Source organism: Typopeltis vanoorti, chromosome 24 (genome assembly GCF_054136105.1).
Source record: "Typopeltis vanoorti isolate ZY-2024b chromosome 24, IOZ_Tvanoo_1.0, whole genome shotgun sequence".
Classification (NCBI taxonomy): Eukaryota; Metazoa; Arthropoda; class Arachnida; order Uropygi; family Thelyphonidae; genus Typopeltis; species Typopeltis vanoorti.
Genome location: NC_143572.1, coordinates 36,359,585 through 36,387,106, shown reverse-complemented (window position 1 = coordinate 36,387,106; position 27,522 = coordinate 36,359,585). Strand labels below are relative to the sequence as shown.

At 34.5% G+C, this 27,522-nt stretch overlaps 1 protein-coding gene across 2 annotated transcripts in view; it reads right to left on the bottom strand.

The window, feature by feature from the left end:
• SA1 (stromal antigen) overlaps positions 1 to 25,831 on the bottom strand; it is a 327,847-nt gene extending 302,016 nt beyond the window's left edge. The window contains exons 1-4 of one of the 2 annotated variants that reach the window (XM_090413330.1): positions 25,637 to 25,831; positions 18,845 to 18,981; positions 16,293 to 16,509; positions 695 to 868 (exon numbers count right to left, since the gene is read on the bottom strand). In XM_090413330.1, the coding sequence (XP_090269456.1) occupies positions 695 to 868; positions 16,293 to 16,509; positions 18,845 to 18,951 (498 nt within the window). In that variant the 5' untranslated portion in view covers positions 18,952 to 18,981; positions 25,637 to 25,831. The remainder of the gene's footprint in view (positions 1 to 694; positions 869 to 16,292; positions 16,510 to 18,844; positions 18,982 to 25,636) is intronic. The other variant, XM_090413331.1, reaches the window with a different exon arrangement.
• Positions 25,832 to 27,522: the final 1,691 nt, after the last annotated feature.

The following is a 27,522-nucleotide window of genomic DNA, read 5'->3' as shown; positions in this document are numbered from 1 at the left end:
TGGTTTGGACATCTTAATCGAATGAAAGATACCAAAAACTGTATACGAAAGCCAGAAAATAGGAAAAAGAAACATAGACAGACCCAGGAAAGGTTGGCAAAAGGAAATTAAAGAAAAATTGGAAAAGAAGGGAATTAACTGGAAAGAAGCAAAACAACAAGCCTTGGACAGGACAGCATGGAAATCTCTTTGGCAAAATCTCGACGCTTAAAAGCGCAAGAGATCGTAGATGAAGAAGAAGAAATAAAGGGTATTTAAAAAATGAAGATATCAGGAAGGAATTTGACATTCTTAGCATCCATAATGTGTGAGTATGGCTAATCCAAGGTGGCATGGTGTCACTTAAACAGAAAATGAGAGGGAAGGTGCAAAACAGGTGTTTGATGCTAAGATGGCAAGAGAAAGACCAATATCTACATTGATTGATGCCATCAGAAGTGCACCAGAAAACAGAAATATAAAATTTGACAATATTGCAGTGCTGACAAGAAACAGACCAAGCTGGAGGAAGAAAGTTGTTAATAATTAGTTAAAGATTAGTAATAATGTTAACTTAATCATGTAGCTCTGCCAAAGTATCTATCCTGTACATCCCATGAATGTACATACCAAGAAACTGATAATGGTAAAATAGAGTAAGATGTTAGTAGATGCATATAGGTATTTTTTTCTTATTCTTTTTCTTTCCTCTTACCTCATCAAATTCTTCAGTCATTTTACGTATAATCTGTGCATGTTCCATAGTAGCCTGCATTTGAGGAGTAATACGACCTTTACAGCCAGCACACTGAATAAAAAACTGCATTAAGTCCAATAATGCTATATCTCGATCTTGTTTGTAAGCCTCAATCCAGTCATCCACTACAGCCTTGAAAAATGAAGTAAAATGAAAATCTCACAAAAGAATATCATTTCTGAATGATACACAAGTTTAACAACAGTTCATTGATTTTAAGTTAAAAATTCAAGCAACTGTTTTAACAAGAAAAATATCATACACAGACATATGAAATTTCAAAAATTTTTTTTGATATAATTTTTTATATGGAAATGTGTTAACATATAGCAAGTCTGAATAACAGTATTTTCAACCACTTAATTCAACATTCAAATGAATGATATACCAATTTATATATATTTCTTATCTTGACACAGTCCTGAGTGTAATTGGCTACTCTGATCCTAACTGAAGACTGATATATGTGTTGACTTCTAAACCAACAGAATATCGTTTATAGGTCATGTGTTTGCAGGAGGGGAAGGAAGGAGCATCTCTTTTACAGTCATTCAGTGATGTGTGCGTATTTGGTTTGTGTAACACCGTAATAGTGCACAGTCCATTTTTAATGTGCATTTGGTTTGTGTGTTGTCTAACATCATAGCAGTGTGCAATGGATAAATTTATTATTAAACAAAAATGTGATTCTGAGGTAAATATTAATGATGGGACAAATACAACTGGAAGTAGTAGAAGTAGTAGTAATGACATTGCTGCAAATACGTCTCATACAGAAGAAAAATTAATAGATATATATTTGGACGAATATTTAAGTTGTGGTTTTACATGGACAATTGAGGAAGAATGTCCTATTTCCCAGTGTCTTGTATGTGGGGAAAAACTATCCAACAGTACAATGTTCCTGCTAAGTTGAAACGCCACTTTACTATGAAGCACGCCAATCTTGCTTCAAAAATCAAAGATTATTTCAAGATATTGTTGAATATGCAAGTTAAACAAGTAAAATATTTTGAAAAGACTTAAAATTTCCTATAAGGCACAACTTCCATCATATAAGGTAGCTGAATTAATTACTGTAAAATTAAAACCACATACTATAGTAGAGTCTCTTATTTTACCAGCATGTTGTGAAATAGTAAACATGATGTTTGGCGATGAAGCAAAAAAGAAAATTATGAAAATTCCTCATTTGGATGATACAATAAAAAATAAAATTAAAGATATGTCATATGATATTGAGGAAAATAGACTAAATGAGTTGCCATTAGAAGATATAAAGAAAGTAAATGAAGATGATCTAGGCCCAGAGATTTTGAAGACAGAAGTAGAAATGGCCATTAAAGAACTAAAATGTGGAAAGGCAGAAGAAATAGATGAAATATCTGCAGAATTCCTGAAACAACTTCAGAAGAAAGGAACTGGAGAAATAACCAAAATATCAATTTAATTTATAACAAAGGAGAACTACCAAAAGATTTTATGACCTTAATATTTATACCTATACCAAAGAAAAGTAATGCAGTGAACTGCAAGGATTTTAGAACAATAAGCATCATTTCTCATACATCAAAAATACGTATGATAATCTTAACATGAAGAATTGCATCTAAAGTGGAAGAATTTCTTGGAGCAGATCAGCTTGGTTTCAGGAAGGGTAGGAGAACAAGAGATGCGATTGGACTGTTAAGAATAGTAAGTGAAAGAAGTCTAGAAGTGAATAAAGAAGTTAACATCTTTTAAAAAAATTTTTAAGAAAGCTTTTGACTATGTAAAATGGGATAAGATGGTGGAAGTAATGGAAAAGATTGGTATAGATTGGAAAGACAGAATGTTAAATATCTCGCTATATATGGGACAAACTGCCATGGTGAGAGACATATGGTACAACAGAACCAGGTATCATTGGACAAGGAGTAAGACAAGGCTGTTCTCTGTCACCAATTTTGTTCAACATGTATTCCGAAGCAATGCTAAAAGAAGCACTGGAGAACTCGGAAGAAGGAATAAAGATTGGAGGTAGACAGATTTTTACAATAAGATACGCAGATGACAAGACATTACTATCAAACACTGAAACAGGACTACAACATCTGTTGAACAGATTACTGGAATCCTGTATCAATTATGGAATGAAAATTAACATCAGAAAAACAAAGGTGATGAAAATAGCAAGGAAAGAGGCAAATATGGATATAAGAATAAATGGGGGAAAATTGAATCAAGTAAAGACATTTAAATATCTAGGAAGTGTTATTAGCTGGAAGATGTAAAAGTGACATAAAAGCAAGAAAAGCGATGGGAAGAGATGTCATTAATAGAAAATGGAATTTATTCAGAAGTAAAATGGATAGAAACCTAAAGAAAAGACTAAAATGTTATGTGTGGAGTGTTGCCCTCTATGCAGCTGAAACTTGGACATTGAAGAAGAAATTAAAATTTTGGAAAGCTTTTCAGATGTGAATTTGGAGAAGGATGGAAAAAATCAAATGGACAGATAAAATAACTAAAGAAGAGGTCTTGAAAAGAGTAGAAGAAGAAAGAAGTCTGTTAAGGAGGATAAAAAGAAGCAAGGGAAACTGGATCGGACATATGCTGAGAGGGAATGGAATCATCGGAGATGCCATCGAAGGTAAAATAGACAGAAAAAGACCCAGAGGAAGAGTAAGGAAAACAATGCTAGATGACATGCTCAATGGAGACAGGTACACAACCTTGAAAGAGAAGACTCAGAACAGAAAAGAGTGGAAGGAAAGTTTCTGCTACTAAAAGAAAAACCTGCTCAATTGCAGAATACTAAAGAAGAAGAAGAGATTGAGAAAACAGTTACCAATAAACCTTCCAAACAACATTTTGCTTTACAAATTGACAAGTCCACTGACATTAGCAGTAAAGCTCATATACTAGGATTTGTTTGTTTCGTTAATGAAAACGAAATAATGAATCGATTACTATGCTGCAGAGAACTCATTGAATGTACAACAGCAAGATATTTTTGACTCTTATGTCATATAAGGCAAAAACTGATGAGATCTTTTTGAGAAATAAATACAAAATGTTATATTCAGGCAATGACAATCAAGGAAAAGAAGGAGTAGCCATAGTATTCAACACTAAATACGACACTAATCTTCTTGAATGGCAGCCGATCTCAAGTAAATATGAGAATGGGGAATTGGACAATGAGACTTATTTGTGCCTATGGTCCCACAGAAGATTCTACTAAGGTAGAAGCGGAGGAATTTTTTGAGGCTTTAGAGAAAGCAACTGAAACAATGAAAAATGAAAAGATCGTCCTTGTTGGGGATCTAAATAGCAGAGTTGGAAATGATTGTTAGACATACAAAAATATTTTGTGAAAATTTGGAGAAAAGAGCAAAGCTAATAATAATGGCAAATACCTGTTGGATTTCTGCTCAGGCCATGGAATGGTTATTACGCTATGGTTACTATGGTATGAAGGTCAACATTAAGGAAGGAGCTGCAGATATGAGTCCTGAGAAAGATTAGAGGCATGAACAGATGGCATTAGTGGCAATATCATATTAAAAACGAGGATATTAGGTTAGGTTAGCAGAGCTAATTTCAGGTGGTATGGTCACTTAAACAGAATGGGAGAGAAAAGATTAGCAAAACAAGTGTTGTCTGTCAGGTTGGCAGGAAAAAGACCCAGAGGAAGACCAAGATATAGGTGGATTGATACAGTAAAAAGTGCCTCAGAAGATAGAAATATAAGCTCATTGCAGTCTTGACAGGTAACAGACTGATTTGGAGGAAAATTGTAAATAGGAAGTTAGTAATGATGTAAATTTTTCATGTAGTACTATCATATCCTGTACACCCCTTGAGAATACATGTCAAGAATTTGATGATGATGATTGTCATATTTAGAAAATTTAAAAATTTCATGGGAGCTGTATGTAGGAATTTGTACGGACAGTGCTTCAACAATGGTAGGCTCTATTAAAGGATTTGTTACTCTTGCAAAGAAAATAAACCCAAATATTATATCTACATACTGTTTTTTTGCAGAAGGATCCCTAGTTTCAAAAACATTACTGGCAATATTAAAACCTGTACTAGACCAAGTTGTTTTTTTTTTTTTTTTTTTTAATCCCATGGTATTATTACACCAAATCATAGAGGTCAAATTCATGTATTTTATACAGCACCTTTTCTGGGTTGTTATAAAGTTCCCATTTGAAAATATTCATACAATTTAGCAAATGCATTGGTGATGCTTCCTCAATGCTACAGATTTTGCAAATGGGGAAAACTTTTATGCCATTGCTAAACTTGATTGGTCTTGTGTGGCTGGTCTTGGGCAAGAGATCATGGTAGTGGCACAGCTATTAAACTTGGAGTTGATGGCAGCTCCTGGCTTTTCTGCTGAATACCAGTGGTGAGTCATATCCTGGAGAATTGTTCTTTTTATGTTTTCTTTTTGAGTGGTTTTAAAAAGATTGAAATCTGTGGTATCACTTAATGTTGCAGCCATTTTTGCTACTTCATCTGCAGTTTCATTTCCCTTTAATCCCACATGGGATGAAATCCACTGGAAAATTATTTCGAAATCCTTATGTAGTTTGTTTATGTTTTTTGCTATGTCTCTAAGTATTTCTTGATGGCTAATGTAGCAGTTCTTAATAGCTTGAAGGGCTGCTAAGGAATCTGTGAAAAATATAAATTCTTCTGGGTTTTGTTTATCCAAATATTGCAGTGCTGTGTTAATGGCTATTAATTCTGCATGGGATGAGTTGCATCCTACTGTTAGTTGTTTTTGGTTCTATATTTTGAGGGCAAAGTCTGTCACCTCCTTGTGGTGCCCTCTCTATCCAAATATTGCAGTGCTGTGTTAATGGCTATTAATTCTGCATGGGATGAGTTGCATCCTACTGTTAGTTGTTTTTGGTTCTATATTTTGAGGGCAAAGTCTGTCACCTCCTTGTGGTGCCCTCTGGATGATCTAATGACAGCAGCATTTCTTTTTTCCCGTCATGGAGACAAATTTCAGTAAATATGGTAAATTACATCAAGTCAAGACCTTTAAAAGCACGCCTTTTTAAAAAACTTTGCACATCTATGGAAGCCAAGTATGAATCTCTGCTTTTGCACACTGAAATAAGATGGTTATCCAGGGGAAAAGTGCTATTCCGAATTTTAGAACTTAAGAATGAATTACTGGCCTTTGTTCAAAATGAAGGTACATATGCTTTTGTCAAACATCTTCAAAATTATTTAATGTGCTAAAATCGCATATTTAGCCAATATTTTTAATTACTTAAATAGTGTTAATCGAGGGAATAATGAAAATATTTTGACATTCACTAACAAATTGTCAGCTATTCAGAAAAAAAGTATCTCTTTGGAAAAACCACATATCAGAAAAAAATACAGTAGATATGTTTCCTTCACTCCATAATAAAAATGTCAAGGGAATTATTTCTGTTATAACACAACATTTAACAATATTGGAAGAAAAGATTTCAAGTTACTTTCCTTCCTTAAATACACACAATTATGACTGGATACAAAATCCATTTGGCACAGTTAATACATTTGACTAGGCTATATCCAAGTTGTGAATTTTCGTTACAAGAAGAACAATTCGTTACCTTGTCAATGGATCATACTCTAAAAATGAAATTCTCTGAAATTACATTATGGGAAATACTAAGGATAGTGATCAGAGCTGACTCCACCTTTACTATGAGTTGTCCCTGTCATGAAAGGTTTGCTTACGCTTGGATCTGCTGAAACTTTTATATAGTTCCTATATATTCGGCATGAAACTCTTGTAGTTTCTCTATTTGGCTTTGAAATAATGTTGGATTCAATATTCACTTAATTTGAATAATTGTGCATCACCGAAGTGAAGCCTTTTGGCTCTCTTATTTCAGTAATTCTTAGTGCCTTTTGTGATGTGACACTTTTTTGGCAACTCGTATAGTAAAGTATATAAATTTTGCATCACTACAACCTCAGTATTTACATTTACATCTGGGTCTGGCTCCCACTGACGAGACCTCAAGAAAGGTCAAAACCAGTCTTGGTAGTGACCCACTCCATAATGTATAACATCATACATGTCCGCTAGGAGATGTGTTTTACATTATGGGAAATACTAAGGATAGTAATCAGAGCTTACTCCACCTTTATTACGAGTTGCCCCTGTCATGAAAGGTCTGCTTACGCTTGGATCCACCAAAACTTTTATATAATTTCTATATATTCGGCACGAAACTCTTGTAGTTTCTCTATTCAGCTTTGAAATAATGTTGGATTCAATATCCACTTAATTTGAATAATTCTCTGAAATAACTCTTGAGGAATTTGGGATTTTTGTCCAAGCCACAGCTCTCTCCACAAGGGCACTGAAAATTTTGTTACATCACATTTTCACCATCATATTTGTGTGAGCTCAGTTTCTCAATATTAACCAATATAAAAACTAAAAAGTGTCAAAGACTTACTAATATAGATAAAGAGATGAGGGTAGCTATATCACATATTAGATCTGATATTGCTGAAATCTGCAAAAGCCGACAAGTTCAAGTATCGCATTAAAATAACTTCCATTTTTATAAAAGCAAGTCCATGAATATTTTTGTAAGTTTTATGACCCTAATGCTTTTGGTGTGCCCCAAATTTTTCTTAAAATCAAAAGTGTTCTGTGACTTTGAAAAGGTTAAGAACCACTGCTCTAGAATATTCCATAAGCAATATCTTCATTCTACTCCTATTCTGAAATGAATAAGAGAGTAGAATGAAGATAGGCCAGAAAAGATGGAAGTATCCAAATGACTTCACATGAACAAAAACATGGTATACAAGGTTTTAGACCAAAGTAGCAAGATAAAGGCTATAATCCCAATGGAATATACTTTTTTGGCAGCAATAACTCCACAGAATAAGAGAATATCTGCTGTGTAGGATAAAGCAGACAACTGATCTGTTATGGTGAAAAATGGAAGACGCTTCTGTGGATGATGTTAAGTGTCTGTTTTTAATTTTCCTATCATTAGCAGCTGGAAGGGAATCAATCGTTCGATGCTGTTGGCACACTCTCCCTCGATGAGTCTTTGGACTCCCTGGAGGTGTCAAATAATAATCATGCCTTGAGGAACAGTAAAAGAGTGGGCCATGATTGTTCTTACTGTGAAAGTATTTTTTGACTAGGCTATATCCAACATAACCATGAATCTCAGTTTTAATTATATCTACCCTTTTTTTTTGGAGGGGGGGGGAGAAATGATAGAAGTCTCTCTACAAGTATTTTCCTGTATGTATACTACATATTACAAAAAAATGGGTTGGCATTTAATTCAAATGATTTACACACTGGCTAGATTTTGGTGTGTATTTATAAATAAACATTTTTCTGTATTAAATAATACATATATGGTTGCATACAGCAGACACTGCCCTGATGAATATATATATATTAGAACTTTTTCTTTCTTTCTTTTTTTTAAATATATACACATAATGGATGCATATTGCATGTTAAGCTAAAAATAAAAAATTGGACATACAAGACAACTCTCAGTATAAAAAACTCAGAGGGAAAAACAAACAGTTCATACAGTTTGCTGCTTGGAAGGTTTGCTTACTATCAAGTCTGTTGTACCTGCCAAGAAATTATATTCTTATTTAATCTTTTTTCCAACTGTATGCAGACAAAGTTTGTGCATGAAGTATCTTCACAACTAGGCTACTTATATATATAGAAGTTATGACTTCTCATCAATTGACTTGGTATCCCATAATGCAAAGCACACTTCCTTTCAGAGGTGTGTGTGTGCTTTGCATTATGGCATACCAAGCAGCAAACCTTCCACTATATAAACTATTTATTTGTTCCCTCTGAGTTTTATATACTCAAAGTCGTCTTGTATTTCTAATTATTTAATTCAAAACATACTTCCAAAAGGAACTGCACTTTGCATTACTGTCTAGGTTGAAACCCAGATGGGTTTCAACTTTTACTGAGGTATTGTTAAAGTGGGGGGGGGGGGGGTACTGATTGACCTATAAGATCACTAAACTCATTGAGTGACCCTAAAGGATCACTACTAAACTCATCACTCCTGACGTGAATCACTCCAGGTCAGGAAATTTGGCAGTGGCTCTGCTCAATGATGGTAAAAAAACCCACTACCATGTAGAACTACTCCACTCCCCAGGAAGCAAGCAAGCCCAAAGATAAACATTATTTAATTTCATCAGTGGAAAATAGACTCAGGAAGATTCCAAAATGAATTAATGAAGAAGTCACATGTTCTGATATACAAGTATCAAAAAGGTGTATCACCTTATTAAAATACTCTGGATCTGAGATAAACGTTTTTTTCATCAATTGCAAAATAAATTATACTTGTACACAGAGGCTGTTGACTCCATATCAATTGCCTCAGTATCCCATAATTCACAGCACATCCTTTCAGATGTGTACTCTGGATCAAAGATAGCTATTAAAAAGTTTCCCTACTCAACAGCTTATATACAAAAGTAGCCCAGTTGTTAAGATACTTCACATGCAGAGAAGTAAAACAATAATATAATTTACTTTGTAACCACATGGAAAAACTTTCTACAAATACCATTAATCTCATTTTTAGCATTTCCATTTTATCATTTAAGTTTTTATTCAATTTTTTTTTTAATACTGAACAAAAGTGTCAATATTATTTACATTAGGTTCAGTAAATCTGTCACTATGATTTATGTGTGCTGCATGACTATATTTTGACTGTAATGACTATATTTTGCAGCACACACAAATAATATTTTGCTTTCATGAAGTTTTTTGTAAGGAGGGAAGATAGAATAATTAGAATTCATCACAATCATATTTATAACACCGAGACAATTTTTCATAAAATAAATGAATTTAAATGCATCTCAATAGTAGCATGCTACTAAGGTTCTGATGACACTGAGCTGCATATACATATACAGGGTGTTCGGGATAAATTTGACATATTTATAATTAATTATATTTTTCCGTAAGTTACATGTATTAACACACACTTCTCTTCATTTAAAAGTTTGGACCCTTCTTCATTCATATACAAGATGTCAGAAAGGATGGATAGCTGGAACCCACCTGAATCATGGAAGAGAATAACTTGTATCATGATGATTCGTGCCCGCCATCAAAATAAGGATATTACGACTGCTGCCCAATGCTCCCTGAATACAGTAAAAACAATCAGGAATGAACTAGAGACTTGCAATGGTGACTACGAGGATGTAGCAAGAAGAAAGATCCCTAGCAGACGATCTGATTGCGTTCGTACAGCAGAATTCCTCGCAAATCTGCAGGAACAGGTGTTGAAGAACCCTGGCATTGGAATTCGGGCTTTGTTCGTGGAGTTGCTAACTGTAGTCAAGCCCTGGATAACAAGGGTAGCCAATGGTAGGCCGTATGTATGGCAGCAGGATTCGGCCCCTTGCCACACCTCTGGGAAAAGTCAAAAATGTATGGCAGCAGGATTGCCTCTCTCTTTGGAGTTTATAATGCGCACATGTACAGGGTGTTCGGGATAAATTTGACAGTTTCGTAAGGAAAAAGAAAATCTTCTTTGTATCTATTAAATTTAATGAATTGACAAAAAACATTACAGGCAGAGTTAATTACAATACTATCAACAAGATTTACTCAAAATAACCACCATTAGCATCGATCACAGCTTCAATTCTGCTTCGGAACCTCGAACAAGCTGATGCTACAGTCTCCCTGGGAAGGGCCGCAAAAACTGTTTTAATTTTATCCATTAACTGGGCTTTTGTATTACTGGAAGTGCGATTGGTGTCTTTTTCAACTGCGCCCCATACAAAATAATCCATGGGGTTAAGGTCTGGGGAGTTTGGAGGCCAAACATTTGGACTGGTGAAGTCGTAGAAATTTTCAGACAACCATTTTTGACTTTTCCCAGAGGTGTGGCAAGGGGCCGAATCCTGCTGCCATACATACGGCCTACCATTGGCTACCCTTGTTATCCAGGGCTTGACTACAGTTAGCAACTCCACGAACAAAGCCCGAATTCCAATGCCAGGGTTCTTCAACAGGTGTTGAAGAACCCTGGCATTGGAATTCGGGCTTTGTTCGTGGAGTTGCTAACTGTAGTCAAGCCCTGGATAACAAGGGTAGCCAATGGTAGGCCGTATGTATGGCAGCAGGATTCGGCCCCTTGCCACACCTCTGGGAAAAGTCAAAAATGGTTGTCTGAAAATTTCTACGACTTCACCAGTCCAAATGTTTGGCCTCCAAACTCCCCAGACCTTAACCCCATGGATTATTTTGTATGGGGCGCAGTTGAAAAAGACACCAATCGCACTTCCAGTAATACAAAAGCCCAGTTAATGGATAAAATTAAAACAGTTTTTGCGGCCCTTCCCAGGGAGACTGTAGCATCAGCTTGTTCGAGGTTCCGAAGCAGAATTGAAGCTGTGATCGATGCTAATGGTGGTTATTTTGAGTAAATCTTGTTGATAGTATTGTAATTAACTCTGCCTGTAATGTTTTTTGTCAATTCATTAAATTTAATAGATACAAAGAAGATTTTCTTTTTCCTTACGAAACTGTCAAATTTATCCCGAACACCCTGTACATGTGCGCATTATAAACTCCAAAGAGAGAGGCAAGTTAATTGATCACATATGGGGGTATTTTTTCTCCTGGAAACTCAGGTTTTTCATTCTGAAAAACATGCAAACTGGCTAGAAGAGTACACACAATTAACAGATAATACACAAACCTCAGAGATTTAGTGATAATCACAAACAATCCAATTCTATGTGTAAAGTCACACTTTACACATAAGAAACATTTCTGATATGAATAAATAAACAGCAGCAGTTACAAAAATTTGGCTTCTGTACACATCAAGAAAATTACAAGTTAGTAATTGTTTATTTAACACTCACTATATAACTTGACTTTAGAAATAGGAAGACAATGTGTAAAGTGTAACTTCAACTATACTCCAATAATAGATATATTCATAAGTACTTCCCATTTTAATTTGATACTTAAACTATCAAAGTTGGATGGAAAAAAATTATGCATGAAATGAAATGAATGACTTTAAGCATGAACAAAATCTGATTATATCATAGGATGTTGGGCAATGATATTAATATTACAAAGATTATTTATATTACTATGGAAAGAATCAAGAGATAAGAAATATCATAGCTTGGGAATGCTAGTTGTGGGAAAAGAGGTTGAGGGAATGCAATTGCAGTTTAGTGAATGTGCAGAAGAGAGGAGATATGATGGATGTTTAAGTTAGTGAGAGGATCTTAATGAATTAATACACAAGAAATTATACAAAGTGGAAGGCAAGTGGGGGTAGAACAAGAAGAAACCAACGGAAGTTGTGCAAATATATGGTAAAGAGAGTGGAAATAGATTTTTTGCATGAAAATGGTGAGTGAGTGGGATGCTATAAGTAAATAGTTTTAAGGCTTGATATTAATTACATATCGCCTGTCAAGTGAGACCTCCCACAATGTTTGTTAATTCCACAGAAGTTTGGTATAATGTATTTTAGCAAATTATGCATTTTGTGTATTAGTATAGTTTACTATCCAATGTTTTACAATCTGCCATTTCAAGTTATTGATATAGGCATAAAATCATTGATTTTATACTATGCTTCACTAAGTCTCATTATTTACCTGATAACTTTCCCATAATTCATTTAAAATCAAATATGTTAAAAAAAATTGAGGAATACAATAAATAAATTCTAATGTTGAAAGCTAGCAGAATTCATTTACTGTATTCCTCAATTATTCCAGTTATCTTCATTTCAGTAATATAAGATTAAAACTTTTTAGAAGTCAAAAATGTTTGCATATAGTTACAAACTCCAAATTTTGCATATGCCACATTTCTAACATTATCTGTAACATAACTGCAAAATGATGTAATATGAGTGCAATTAAATAATAATAATAAAACAATATTATCATAATATGAACAGCCAATCCAGGTTGCTTTTTTTTAGGAATGTATCCTTAATGGATGTTAGGATACTTATGTAAGCTGCAAAGATGAGAATAAACCTGGACTTGTTCTGCTATATTTTCTACATAAAGATTCTAAATATTTTAACTAACCATACAATTTTACTTAAGGGGTGCTTAAGGGTCAAAGCTGTATAACTGAGAAGAAAACTCTACATAGCCTTTAAAGGAATGCGTAGAACCGACCAGGGCTTCTGACCTAATGTCCAATCCTCACCTTCTCGTGGTGCACCCTATTGAGTATCTACTTGGATACTGAACGAACGAGGATGGGCTGACAATTTAGGATTTAGCTAACCCAATTGTATTCTTATTGGTAAAAAAAATCAAAATAAAAAAATGATGGTATGACATGACAAAATTTCATGCCGGCTGGGGCGTCGCCCAGTTAAACAAGGCCCCCGTTGTTTTCACCAGGGAACCAGGGCGAACAGCGAAAAGTCAGCAACTGGAACAAATATGAAAACAAACCCCAACTCAACATCATCAGCATTAAAGATTGGTACTATCAACATAAGAAGCCTGAATGGCAAAGAAATGGAGCTAGCTGAGGAATTAGATAAGTACCAGATCGACATAATAGGGGTGACTGAAACAAAAAAGACAAACTGGGTGAGATCTTTCTCAGCATAAATACAAAATATTATATTCAGGCAATGACAATCAAGGAAAAGAAGGAGTAGCCATAGTATTCAACACAAAATACAAGGCTAATCTACTTGAATGGCAGTAAGTCTCAAATATGAGAATGGGGAACTGGACAATGAGACTTATTTGTGCCTATGGTCCCACAGAAGGTTCTACTAAGGTAGAAGTGGAGGAATTTTTTGGATGCTTTAGAAAAAGCAACTGATAAAATGAAAAAGGAAAAGTTGGTCCTTGTTGGGGATCTAAATAGCAGAGTAGGAAATGATTGTCAGACATACCAAAATATTTTGGGAAAATTTGGAAGAAAAGAGCAAAGCTAATAATAATGGCAAATATCTGTTGGATTTCTGCTCAGGACATGGACTGGTTATTACTAACACCATGTTCCAACATAAAAATGTGCACAAATTCACATGGAGAGAAGCGGCAAGGAATAAGAAAAGTCTCATTGACTATGTTATTGTTGATAGTGATGTTTTCTCCCTGGTGCAGGACACCAGTGTACAGAGGATTTGAAATTGGAAGTGATCACTATTTAGTCTTGAGCAGGATAAAATTGAATTTCATATTGAAAAGAATAACATGTAAGAAAGTTTTAAAGTGAATAAAATTTGAGCAGCTCTCAGATGTGAACTGTAGACTAAAATAAAGAAAGATTATTGAAAAGAAAATGAAAGAGTTTGAGAACAGGAATCAAACCTTGGAGATTCAGTGGCAAACTCTGAAGAAAACATTGATTCTGCCAGAGAGGCATGTGGTGAGGTTGTGTGCAAGGATAAAAAAAATCAGAACTCCCTGGTGGACACAGGAAGTTAAAGAGGCAGTGAAGGAAAAGAAGAAAGCATATCAAAAGTTCCTGGCAAATAAGTCAGCTTTTACTCTCACAGAATGCAGAGACAAATGTAAGAAAGCTAAACACTGTGTAAAACTAGCTAAACAAAAGTCATGGGAGGACTTTCTCAAGAACATAGAAAATAAATATCAAGAAGGTGGCAAAATATTCTGGAGGTTGTTGAAGAAGCTTAGGAATGGAGGAAAGAGTGCTGTAAAAGGAGAGTTAGAGATGATAAAGGTGACATGAAAACAGGAGAAAAAGATATCCTTGAAGTATGGAGTAATTACTTTGAAAAACTGCTAAATGAAACAAGCAGTGATGACAGCACAGTGATAAAAAACACTGACCAGGCATGCAGTCAGGAATACATATCCATACTTGAAATAGAAAAAATCAAAGGCTTGAAATGTGGAAAGGCAGCAGGAATAGATGATATTCGACCAGAAATGCTGAAGTATGGTGGTATAAAAGTCTTACAGTGGCTGCACTGCATAGTTCAGAAAGCCTGGACAGAGGGACGAATTCCGGATGATTGGAGTAGAGCTCTCATAGTACCCATATATAAAAAGGGAAATAAAACTGAATGTGAGAATTACAGAGGTATTTCCCTAGTGAGTGTTCCTGGCAAAATCTATGCAAGTATACTTGAGAAACGGTTGAGAAGAATTGTGGAAGAAAAGCTTGGTGAAGAACAAGCTGGATTCAGGCCAAATAGAGGCTGTCACGATCAGATCTTCACTTTACGACAAATAGTCGAGAAAGCATGGGAATATAACAAAGATCTGTATTTAAGTTTTGTCGATCTGGAAAAGGCATATGACAAGGTCCAAGAGAGAAGCTATTCAATATGCTGCAGTTATATAGTGTCAATGGGGCATTATATCAAGCAATACTTAGTCTTTATTTGAGTTGTAAGTCAGCAGTTAGAATTGAAGGAAGTACAGGAAGATGGTTTAATGTTAAATCTGGTGTGAGACAAGGATGTACATTATCCCCTCTGTTATTCATTATCTATTATTCTTTATCTATATGGATAACATTATGAAGGAAAGTGGTATTAAACCTGATATCAAAATTGGAGATGTTAATGTCAGCTCTTTGCTTTATGCGGATGATGTTATACTTCTAAATAAATCCGCTACAAGTCTGCATGATTCTCTGACTAAATTGAATAACTGTTGTAATTGATATGGTATGAAGGTCAGCAATAAAAAGACAAAGACAATGAAAATAGGCAGAATCATTGAAAATGTCAACTGTGTTGTGTGGAGAACCTGTAGAACAAGTAAAACATTTCAGCTACTTCGGCACGATTTTTACTGAAGATGGTAAATTAAATATAGAAATAGACAACAGAATCAGCAAAGCTGGTATGGTGGGAAGTCAATTGAATAAATTCATATGGAATAAGAGAGAAATTAGTCGGAACACTAAATTAGCTGTATGCAAGACAGTGTTCAAACCAGTTTTAACTTATGGATCTGAGAACTGGGTCAGAAGTAAAACACTTGACCAAAGATTAAAGACTGCGGATATGAGAGTCCTGAGGAAGATTATAGGCGTGAACAGATGGCATCAATGGCAATGTCATATTAAAAATGAGGATATTAGGAAAGAACTTGACATTGTCAGCATCCAGGAATGCGTTAGAGCTAATCTCAGGTGGTATGGTCTCTTAAATAGAATGGGCGAGGAAAGATTAGCAAAACAAGTATTCTCTGCCAGGTTGGCAGGAAAACGACCCAGAGAAAGACCAAGATATAGGTGGATTGATACGGTACATAGTTCCTTAGACGATAGAAATATATGATCTGATAATGTTGGAGTCTTGATAAGTAACTGACTGATTTGGAGGAAAATTGTAGATAGGAAGTTAGTAATGATGTAATTTTTTCATGTAGTACTGTCATATCCTGTACACCCCTTGAGGGTACATGGCAGGAATTTGATGATGATAAATTTTACTTAAATACTATAAATTCTTTAAAATACCAACAAAATTTCTTGCTCATGTTATAAATTCAAGAACCTCACCTGTAGAGAACTTTTTCCTTGTTTCACAATTTCAAACAAACTGTTGGGGTCTTCACTAGTAGGCTCCTGAGGAACTCTACGTGCCATTCGCCCACCACGTTTTGTATCCCTTCGTCCTCTAGCTGGTCTAACTCCTTCAATCCTTCTCCGTTTTCCCCGTCCACGCATTCCAATTTCTTCTGGATGAAGATCCATAACATCACCCAAAGGATCTTCCCTAAACATAATTGAATTTCAAAGAACATAAGAGAATAAAAAAAAAATTGATATTTTTACTCATCACTGAAAAGCTGAACTTTCTAATTTGGATGCATAAGCTTTTTTACCCACAGTTTTTATTACAAGTACAAACCACTTTTCAAGTAAAACAACTATATAGCACAGCTTGACCTAAATGCTTGTATATGCACAAATACAAGCATTTAGCTAATTTATCAAAATGTTTCACTTAAAGCAACAGTTCTGGTATCACAACACTAACGATGTTACCATATATGTGAAAGGAGGTTTCCTATAAAAATGTTATCACTGTTTTTCAAATGCCATTTTTTTTTTGTTTTGTTAGGAACATGGGTACTTTGCATCTACTACTATTCACATATGGAAATTTTGAAAAACTGGAGCTACTTTTTTTTTTATAGCTCTTCATATGTTTTTTTCCTTTTTAATTTTCTCAACAACATATAGAAAAAATGGATCAAATATTATTATTATTATACAGTTATCACCATGGAATCAGAAGACTCATGATCGGAGATCCATCATTCACACAATACCTATCATACTTCCCATAGGTAGTTGTTGAAGCATCACAACTACCTATGGCAACCCATTCACCACCCTCCAAGCAAAAGACCTACTCCTAACATCCTTGCTAACCACATTCTTACACAACTTCTACCAGTGACCCCCTTGTTCTCTCCCTTTTTTGCCATGTACTGAAAAAGTCTTCACTGTTAATCTTATAAAACCCCTTTAATAACTTAAATGCTTCTATCATGTCTCATCTTTTTCGTCTAGCAGCTAATTTTTGAAGCATACAGACAGTCAATCTATTCTTATAGGGAGCATTCCACAGATCAGCCACAATCTTTGTCACTCACTCTGAATCCTCTCAACTTCTAGTTAAAATAACATTAAAAAACCACTCATTGCTTTCTATTCCTTTTATTTCCCCTATATAGATATAAATATATTTCCCAAAAATCTCTTAACTAATAAATAACTGAGTGTGAATTCTGCTATTTTTAATCAAAGAATCTTTTTATGTCACTAACTTTGGACAACTGACACGAAAAGATGTGGAGAAATTTAAGTGTTGTCTTCTTGGCATATCTAGCATTTGATTACATTTTGCACAAAGGCATATTACCAAAGGCTAAATTTTATGGTCTATCCTGTGACTTCTGCAACTGAGCTGCTAATTTTCTTTCTGGTTGTATATCTGTAATGATGGAAGGATTACCTTCAAAACTGCATAATGCTTAAGAACCATATGGCTCTGCCCTTCTGCCTAGCCTCTCTTCTTTCTATATATCAATGAACTGATTGGCAAGCCTGCAACAATTCACCAAAACCTCTACAATATCTCCTAAAATCTGATCTCTAAACTGTTCTTTAGGATACTGATAACATCACTAACTTTAATGCTATCAAAATGAAATCTTGTCATTCCTTTCTTCCAGTTTTACTTTTAACAACATTCAAATCTCTAGACAAGACAAGATGTTTTCCTTCTTAGGATAGCTATCCCAAGTTGCCTGGAGTTGCCGACCTCATCCTCGTTTGTCCATTATCCAGATAAATATCTAATAACAGGTCAAACTCCAGGAAAGCAAGGACTGGACAGTGATTCAGAAGTACTGTTGGTTTTTTGCATTCATTACAGGCAATATGGAGGTGATCCAATTTATCTAACTTTGTTCCTTAAGTGATCCCTGTATATTAAAATATGATAAATGTATACAGAAAATTTAGTTCAATCATTATGAACAGAATGTATCATATTGTGAATCTTTACTTTTTTTGTTGTTGTTCTTTATAATTTTTTTTTAAAATCAGAGCTTTCATTTTAAATGAAAATGGATGTTTCTTACAAGGTTCCACTCTACCTCATGTTAGATATACTGATTCTACTAATTTCAAGCAACGTTTTGAAAATTATGGAAGCTACATTCCTGTTGAACAGTGCCCTAGGTAATCAACACCCAACCTGAATTTGAGTGGACACTGTCTATAAAAATCTATTATAATTCAGTTATAAACAAAAAGAACTTGCTTACACTTCAATGGTCTAAGCAAGTTGTCATTAAAATGCATGGAATAACAAGAATGTAGTAAAAGGAACCAATTTGAAAACTTGAAAGTTCAAGTTTTCAAATCTGTTCATCATTTAAATGTATCAGAAGAACAGATTGAAAATTTTGAACTGTCCTTTGCTGATGGATTATCCAAACGATACTAAATTTTTAAAAATTATTCCAGTCTCACGTCTGAGAACAATAGGTGATCAATGAAGTCAATGTTAACAATATGAAAAGAAGGATACTCACTGTAGCTGCACATCACCAGCAGGAAAGATATCATCAGCATCCACATCAATGTTTGATTGGTCTGTGCCATCATCTTCACTCTGTCTTGTCCGTTTCCTACCCATCATTCCTACAGATAGTCAGCAAACAATTTAATTCTGTAAAGACACATGATGAACTTTTAAATGTGATATGCAAATCAACTTACATATACACCTGTATAATAATAATAATACAATTAAATAAATAGCTAAGTAGGAAGCTCTGCATATAATATGCTTTTTCTTTATTTATTTATGTTTAAAACAAAAATTATTAAGAACTATATAGTCAGGATTCCAAAAAAGAGAAAATTATTAAACCTAATATGAAGTGTTGTAAGCAATGTTAACATTTTAATAATTTCATATACTTTTAAGTATGACACCATAAATATAAAACAAATGTCACCAATCCAAGCCAGAATGTTGGAACTTCAGGTGCAAACTTTGTTTGCTTACATTTGGATAAAGGATTAAACTAAATTTATTAGAGTCTAACCAAGTGAAAAAAACTTCCAACATCTTTCTCTAAATCCAGGTAATTAAATAATAAGGTGAGACACCTTTTGGCAACTCGTATAGGTAAATATGACTTCTCCATTGTTTTCACCTTGGTATCACCACCTCTGGGTCTGGCTCCCACTGACAAGACCTCAATAAAGGTCAAAACCAGTCTGGGAAGTGGCCCTTCCCTTAATGCAGGGTTTCTCAAACTTTTTCTACGACGGAACACTTCACAAATCCTGAAATGTTCACGGAACACCTTGGTTATTTTGTAATGTATTAATTAATAAATAATTGGTACTTTAGCTTATTTTATTGTTAATTAATTATTAATGAGTGGTAATTATTAATTAATTAAGCATCAATAAAACCATTATTAAATTAATTTGCGCTGATTTTCATTGATGTATCCCATTCTGATCACCAAAAATTTATAATATTATTATAAGTACTTACGAGTGAATGCGGACTTTTTCTCCTGTGTGCTAGTTTTGTAGGTTAAATATAAATAAAATAAATGAGCAAATATAAGTGTTAAGAAAAAATAATCATTTATTGTCAAATGTTAATTAGTAAAAACAAAACACATAAAAATAGTAAAACACGTATATTGCAAATTAAGTTCTTAATGACTCCGAAGTTTTTGGATCTTTGAATTACAAATTCTTTTGATATCAGGCACAATATTAGAAAGTTGAATTCTCATATTTGGTGTAGCATCGAATCTGTTCCTGGACTTTGATTTGGTTGCAGCATAATATGAAAATCCTGCCTCACATAAATATGTCATTGTAAAAGGAAGTAAAACAAGAATAGCTAGTTTTGACACACTTGTCCAGAAATCATTTGTTGGCAGTTCCTTGTATTTTTGTTTTAAATCAGAGTCACTAATTAAGTCAATTAGATTTTCATAGTCACTTGCGCTGAAGCCTGCTGGCTTAGCTGTCACTGTAAATGGATTCAGAACCCAGGAATTGTCCTCACTGGATTTTGGAAAACATTGCAAAAGGGTTAATTGCAAGTCATGCAAGTGTTCTAAAATTACGTTAGATACTTCTTCATTTACTTTAGAATTTATTTCAGTCAGAAATTCATGCAAGTTGGGAAAACAATCAAAATTAATCTGTTCAACTGTAGAAATCCAGAACTGCAACTTCCTATCAAAAGATACAATTTTAACTCTTGTATTAAAAATTGTAATATTCTTTCCTTGTAATGATAAGTTAATTTCATTGCACTTTGTAAAAATATCTGCCAGATACGCAGGACTCATCAACCATGAAGAATTTAATAATTCAATAAAATTTTGTCCTAAATTATGTGACATCAAGAAGACCATTAACTCACTACGAAGTTCAAAAAGCCTCAGTGATGCTTTTCCTCTGGATAGCCATCTCACTTCAGTATGTAATAAAAGTGCGTTATGTGCACTATCCATTTCATCGCACAAAATTTTAAATAATGTGGATTGAAGTGGTCGAGATTTTACATAGTCGATCATTTTTACGGCTTCATCCAAAATAGTTTTTAAATATGTAGGAATTCTTTTTCTTACTAGTGCTTGTCTATGCAAAACACAATTACTTTTGGTGGCTCTTGTAGCTACTTGCAGGATACGTGTTACAACTCCCTTCATCTTTCCTACCATTGCTTGAGCACCATCTGTACAAATATCAATACACTTCTCCCGACTGATTTCCTGTTTTGTAATATAATTATTAATATAGTTGAATATATCTTCTCCGGTAGTTTTTTCTTGTAGATATTCGCACGAGTAAATCTTCTTCAATACTTTTATCAAATATGTAACGAACACACTAGTAATACAGCGAGTCCTGCGACATCTGTAGATTCATTCATTTGCAATGAATATTCACTGTAGTCTAAGTCGATTAATTAAAGGTAACTTTAATAAATAACTTCTATATTTCGGCAACATCACATTGCCATCTTCAGGAACATAAAGATATGGTATGTGCACGCAGGCACTAACAAAAGCAAATGAGGAAGAAAGCAAGAAACTAATATTGTTCCTAAAGTCCTAATGGTGCCCTCTGGTGGGCTAATTTGGTTGACTTGAGAGTTGGGCTGAAGTTCTCAAAATGCAAGTCTCCCAAATTTGGGGTAGTTTCATGCACCCAAATTTGTTGAGGTTAGGAACGTTTTTTTAGAGCTGCTTGGTCACTGACATTTGCTACACAGATGTCATTTCCTTCAGTTTTGAGAACAGAAGGTATGACACCAATTGTTGTAATGGGCTTGCAGGCAATTTTTATGACCCGTCATAAACAGCATTATATCCTTTCCCAAATGTTGAAATGTTTCGATGTGTGAAAATTAACGATACACAGATGTCATTAGGTGTTCTGGATCTGAGCTTTTCAACATATTTACGAATATTATTCTCCTCAGAATATTTTTACTATAAAATATTTATTCATGAAAAATGTTTAGAAAACTAAAATGATAAATTTCAGAACTTCTCGCAGAACACCTATTCACCTTCCGCGGAACACTAGTGTTCCGCAGAACACAGTTTCAGAAACCCTGCCTTAATGCATAATATTATACATGTCTGCAAGGAGATGTGCTTTGCATTATGGAAGATACTAAATGCAAGTGATCAGAACTTACTCCACCTTTACCATGAGTTGCCCCAGTCCTGAAAATACTTCAGGTGCAATATACTTACATGTGAATAAAGGATTAAACTAAATTTATTACATATTAGAATAAAAATACTAATGTCACAATAAAAACTAAAAATGAACGTAACTAATATTAATTATAACGGGAGGAAGTATAATAAGTATGACATATCATAAAAAACAGGTTTTCACATTTTTCAGTTTTCTCCATTGGATTTGAAAAATATTCCTGCAAATGGAAGGTCTCATTTCTCTTAGCAAGAAATCAGAGAACCGATTTTTTCATGATATAAACATTCTTAGAATGCCTGTACATTTTGACATGTTTGTTTTGTTTACCAATTCATTACTATTCTGTTTAAGTGATCATACTACCTGATATTAGCTCTGCTTACACATTCCTGAATACTAACAATATCAAGTTCCTTCCTAATATCTGTATTTTTAATATGATCCTACCATTGATGCCAACTGTTCACTATGTTTTCTCAGAATTCTCATACCTGTGGTCTCACTGAATTGGTAGCCAACCAATTCAACTTTTCAAGAGAAATTTAATTTACACAAAAAAAAAATGTACACAAGGCTAAAAGTGCTTGGAAAAAATCATGATAAAAGTTTAATGGAGTGAAGCAGCACTAGGAAATGATTAAAAGTAGTATTTTATGCTTCCAATATTTCATCTCAGTTACAAAGACATCATCAAGGAGTAAAAATGAGAACTTTAACACACACACAGGCAGCACAAAACTAAAACACATGGATGAAAGACTATAGTTGGGATGCTCTCTACGGACAACTGTTGTGGCCTACAATGTAAACTGGGATTTCGAAGTATTAGTGTTTAAATTATCAAATAGATGTCCGCAGAGGATGTTCCACCTAGTTGAGACTAGTCTTTCTCCACATGATTTCGTTATTTTTGTGCTGCCTTTGTGTGGGTGTTACAAGTCCCATTTTGTACTCCCTGACAATGTCTCTGTAACTGAGACAAAATATTGGAAACATTAAATGCTACTTTTAATCGTTTCCTAGTGCCATTTCACTTCATTAAATCTTTATCATGAATTGGTTAGCTGTGTTTATTTCTTAATATTACTTCATTGATTTACATACTTTTATGGTCTTTGAAAAGGTTCAACTGTCATTTAATATTTTTTGGATGCTAAAACAAAAAAATATCTTCCCTGATGGATTCTTTTTTATTTACATGTGAGATAGTTTTTTTTAGCAAAAAAATGGGTGGCAAATGGTGTGTGTTTGTATAAAATGCATATTATGTATATTTTCCAATAAAATTTAGGGTTCAAGATAAACTGTCGGGTGGAGATAACAAAGTTGTTGTCCCTGTTTATAAGGCCTATGATTTGGCTGCATCTTGACTACAATGCACATATTTGGTCACCTCAATTTCTTGGGAATCAGGAAGTGGTATTGATCCAGAGAAAAGTGACCAAACCTCACAAAATTATTCCAAGTCTATGGAATGATCTTTGAGAAGATATTGAAGGTGTGCAGGTTTAGTTGAAAAGCAGATAAGTTGATAAGCAGAAAAGAAGGGGACATGATAGACACTTATAAGTTAAGAGGGAGTTCTATTAGACTGACACAAAAGAAACATTTCAATACATGATGAATAGAGAAAACTAAGGGTCACCCCTGGAAGTTATGTAAAAGTGTGATTAGTAAGGGTGTTGTGCAGACTGCATTTCATTTTTTTTTTTTTTTTTTTGCTTAGAGACTGGTTGATGGGCAGAATGGATTGCAAGAGGTAATTGTGGGTGCCCAGACAGTGAATGAATTTGGGAAGAGGTGTGATAGGTATTGTCCATATAGAAATCAGTGTGGCTGTCCTACTGCCAATGAGATACCTGTATTATAATAATAATAACTGAAAGTATATTATGGACAGAAGATAGTAAACAAAGAGGAACATATACCCCACTCAAGAGAGCACCTATATAGCAATGTAGATATTCTGGAAATAGATACAATAGAATTAATGATATGCAAATTTACATAGGCTATATCTTGAAAACGTCAAATGCTGATAGAACTAACGTTCAGGATGCCTCAACAGATGACTATGCTAAACTTTGGTTAAATCTAGTTAGTCTACACTAACCAAATCCTCTGTTTACACTTTTATGTTGATGGACCTGTCACAAGCCCTGGATATAATACTCATTATTAGGTTTAACTGAAGGAATAGTGCAGAGAAACATTAAACACAAGTTTAACAGATCTTATATTTCATCACACTCACAGAGCATCATCATGGATACAATCTTAAAATTGTAAAAAATTGTAAATTTGTAAATTGTAAAGAAAATTAAAATTGTAAAAAAGCACACACAAAATTGCAGGAAAAAATGAGAAAAAAGCCTAAGGATCTAAGATTAAGCTGTTTTTTTCAAATCTCTTGCTGATTCTAAAAAATGCCTTTCAAGTTTATCCTTGTTGCAGTGAAGTAGCCAAGTATTTCCCCTCCCTCATCTGATTCTGTGCAAGGACAGCTACACTTAACATTATAGTGGAAAACTTATTTCTTGTGTTCTTCTAAGCAGACCTCCCACAATGACCAAAATGAACAAGGAACCTTGTAAAACACATTCACTCTCTCAAGGAGTGGTTCCTTGAGAGAGTGAATAAAGGTGGGCAGTTACATATGAGGTTTAAAAGCAGTAGAGATTATAATTCTTTAAGGGTTCTGGATATTTTTTTTTTTTGACATGCCAAAGATATAGAGAATGGGAATAGCATTACTGTAGTTTATATGTTGAGAGAGATGTGAGGAGATGGGGAAGAGCAATGAATTTGTCGATCTTTTTGGCACTGTCTGAACAAATAAAGGAGAGTTAGCTGTAATGGAAGACTGGGACAAGAGTTTTTGGTAACACCATATTGTTGAGATGGGGATAATGGGAAAGTTTATGTATGCATCTATGTCAGTGAGTTTTCTATAAACTGAGAAAGACAGGATGCCATTGAAAATATGTGTTATTAGAGTAACTAGAAAAGGCTGGATACTATTTTTTTTTTCTATAGTAAACTGGATTCCAGGGTGCTCACTGTTGAGGTGTAAGAGAAAAGAGTAATGTATCTGAGCATTTTACGAATACAGAATAGGTATCCAGCATGTTTTTCAAAACATTTTGAAAAATATGCCCTAGTTGCTGCCATTCTCAAATATCCTATTTGGCTAACACATACTGATGATGTGTTCTCTATATGGCTGCATATCTCTGGTGTAATTCATTGGGATGTCAATCAGGTAACCACATGTATGTAATACGGTTTTGACTTGCGAGTAACCAGAAACAGTGGGTTTGGTAAAGTTTGTATGTGTAACTGGCTGGTTCGTGTTTCATCCAAACAAGTAACTATCCCACATCACAGCATGACATTTTTACCTCGCTCGAAAGTCTATCATATCACATGCAGTTTAAAAAATGTATATCGATTCGCAATATGTGTTATCGACTGCTGCATTAATGAGGGGGAGAAAGTTGCATATAAGAACATCTTTATATAAAGTTATTCCTTCGATAACTTCACATATGAGCTAATTTAAATATACATCAATTTTCGTCCCATTTGAAAAATAAAACATCAAATACCTGGCTCGACTTTTCCTCTAAACCGCCTGAGGCATGGGATCAGAAAAATAGCGATGTAGAAAATTAAACCAAAGTGTAAACAAAAAACATAACTTTCTGACAGAATTCATTGCCAACCTACTATTAAAGCAAATAGGCAACAACCTATAAAGAAACACTTCTCTTCGACAATTATCGAAGGCACAGAAAAAATTGAGCGCCTTTTAAAATAAAAGTTTACATTCAGAGCGCCATCTCTGGCCATAAAATATTATATGGTATAACCAGATCTTAAAATTGTAACACGAAATATGATTATTTTAAATGTTACCCTTGGTATCATGAGATAATTTATGGTAAACAAGAAGATTTTAAAATTGTATGGTTACTACGACACAATACTTAGAGCAGTATGATGAAAAGGGAAGTGTCAAATGGTGTTAACAGGGAAGCAACATCAGGATTATATCCGGGATGCAGAGATAAATGAGTAACATCATAAGAACAGCAGAGCACAAAAAGAAAATTATGGAGGAAATATAAATGAAAAAGTAACGAGCAAGCTCTTGAGCAGTACAAAACACAGATCCTGAGAAAAAGTTAGCTGATCAGACTAAATGAAAATTCAGGATAATTCTCGCATTGCATGGTAAGTGAAAGGATAAAACACGATGAGTCTCTTGACTCCATGGAGACCTGAATAATAATAAAATAATAATAATAAACTCGAAGAATGCAAATGGTACGACGGGAAAACAAAACAAAAAAAACTTGAATTACTGTGCGATCACATTGGAACAACGTATTGCACAGGGAGAAATAACAGTACTAAATGCAATGGATAGACCTCTCATAATTCCTTTCATAAAACCACGATCTGCTAAGTTTTTTGCCGGCGAAGGTTGGTCAATTGGTAGAGCCTCTGCTACTAATGGCTCAGTTAAGTAAGTTTGAGCGCAGTTACTAGTTGGAATGGGAACAATCGTTCGATGGTGTCGGCACACTCTCCCTCGATGAGTCTTTGAACTCCCTGGAGGTGTCAATAATAATAATAATAATAATAATAATAATAATTCGTGTAGTGTTCGGTGTAGTGGTTGAGACAGTTGTAGGTGTCCTCCCGCGATGAGTCTTCGGACTCCTTGGAGGTATCACGAATAATAATAATAATAATAATAATAATCTTAGAAGCAGTGCTTTTTTCTGAAAAAAAAAAGGTGCCGGTACTCACCATGAAGATGCTATTACACTTCCACACTTTTAACATATCCTACGATATACTCTAGTCGTCTCTAGATAGCTTCTTGATTTTGGTATCAACTGTAGAATGACGACCTCGAGCACCCATGAGTACACATATTTGATAGGGATGAATTGAGTCAGAGGAGGACCTACTATCCTGATGAACATCAGTGCAGAAGTTGTCTGTACAAGCAGAGATGACCGATGAAGTTATTCGAGAGAAACCCCTTTCACATTCACTGGAAGATATTGCAATTTTGCCCAAAGTGTGCTTTAAGAGGAATTAGTATGTCCGGGACTTTATTTTCTTGAAGATATTCACGGAAACCTTGTCTTTCATTTAAGTGAAATTTGCGTGCTAACTTTTTAATTTCAGTTTCACCAAATGTCCGTGCTTCCTAGGATTTTTTGGCCAATACTTGGAATCTAAAATCTTAGCACATTCAGCAAATCAGCATCATCTCCTTCAAGCAGATGCTTTCTGCTTGAAGGAGATGATGCTTCTTTCAAAATTTTATAGACAGCAGATGAACTTATTGCAGGACTGCATCTTCCATTTTTGTGGAGCTCAATCCTTTTGAACTTCATGTTCTTCTGACTTTGAAGAGAAATACTGTATGGCGCAGGATTTTCAATTCTTTCTTCAAAAAGTTGAAATGTATTCT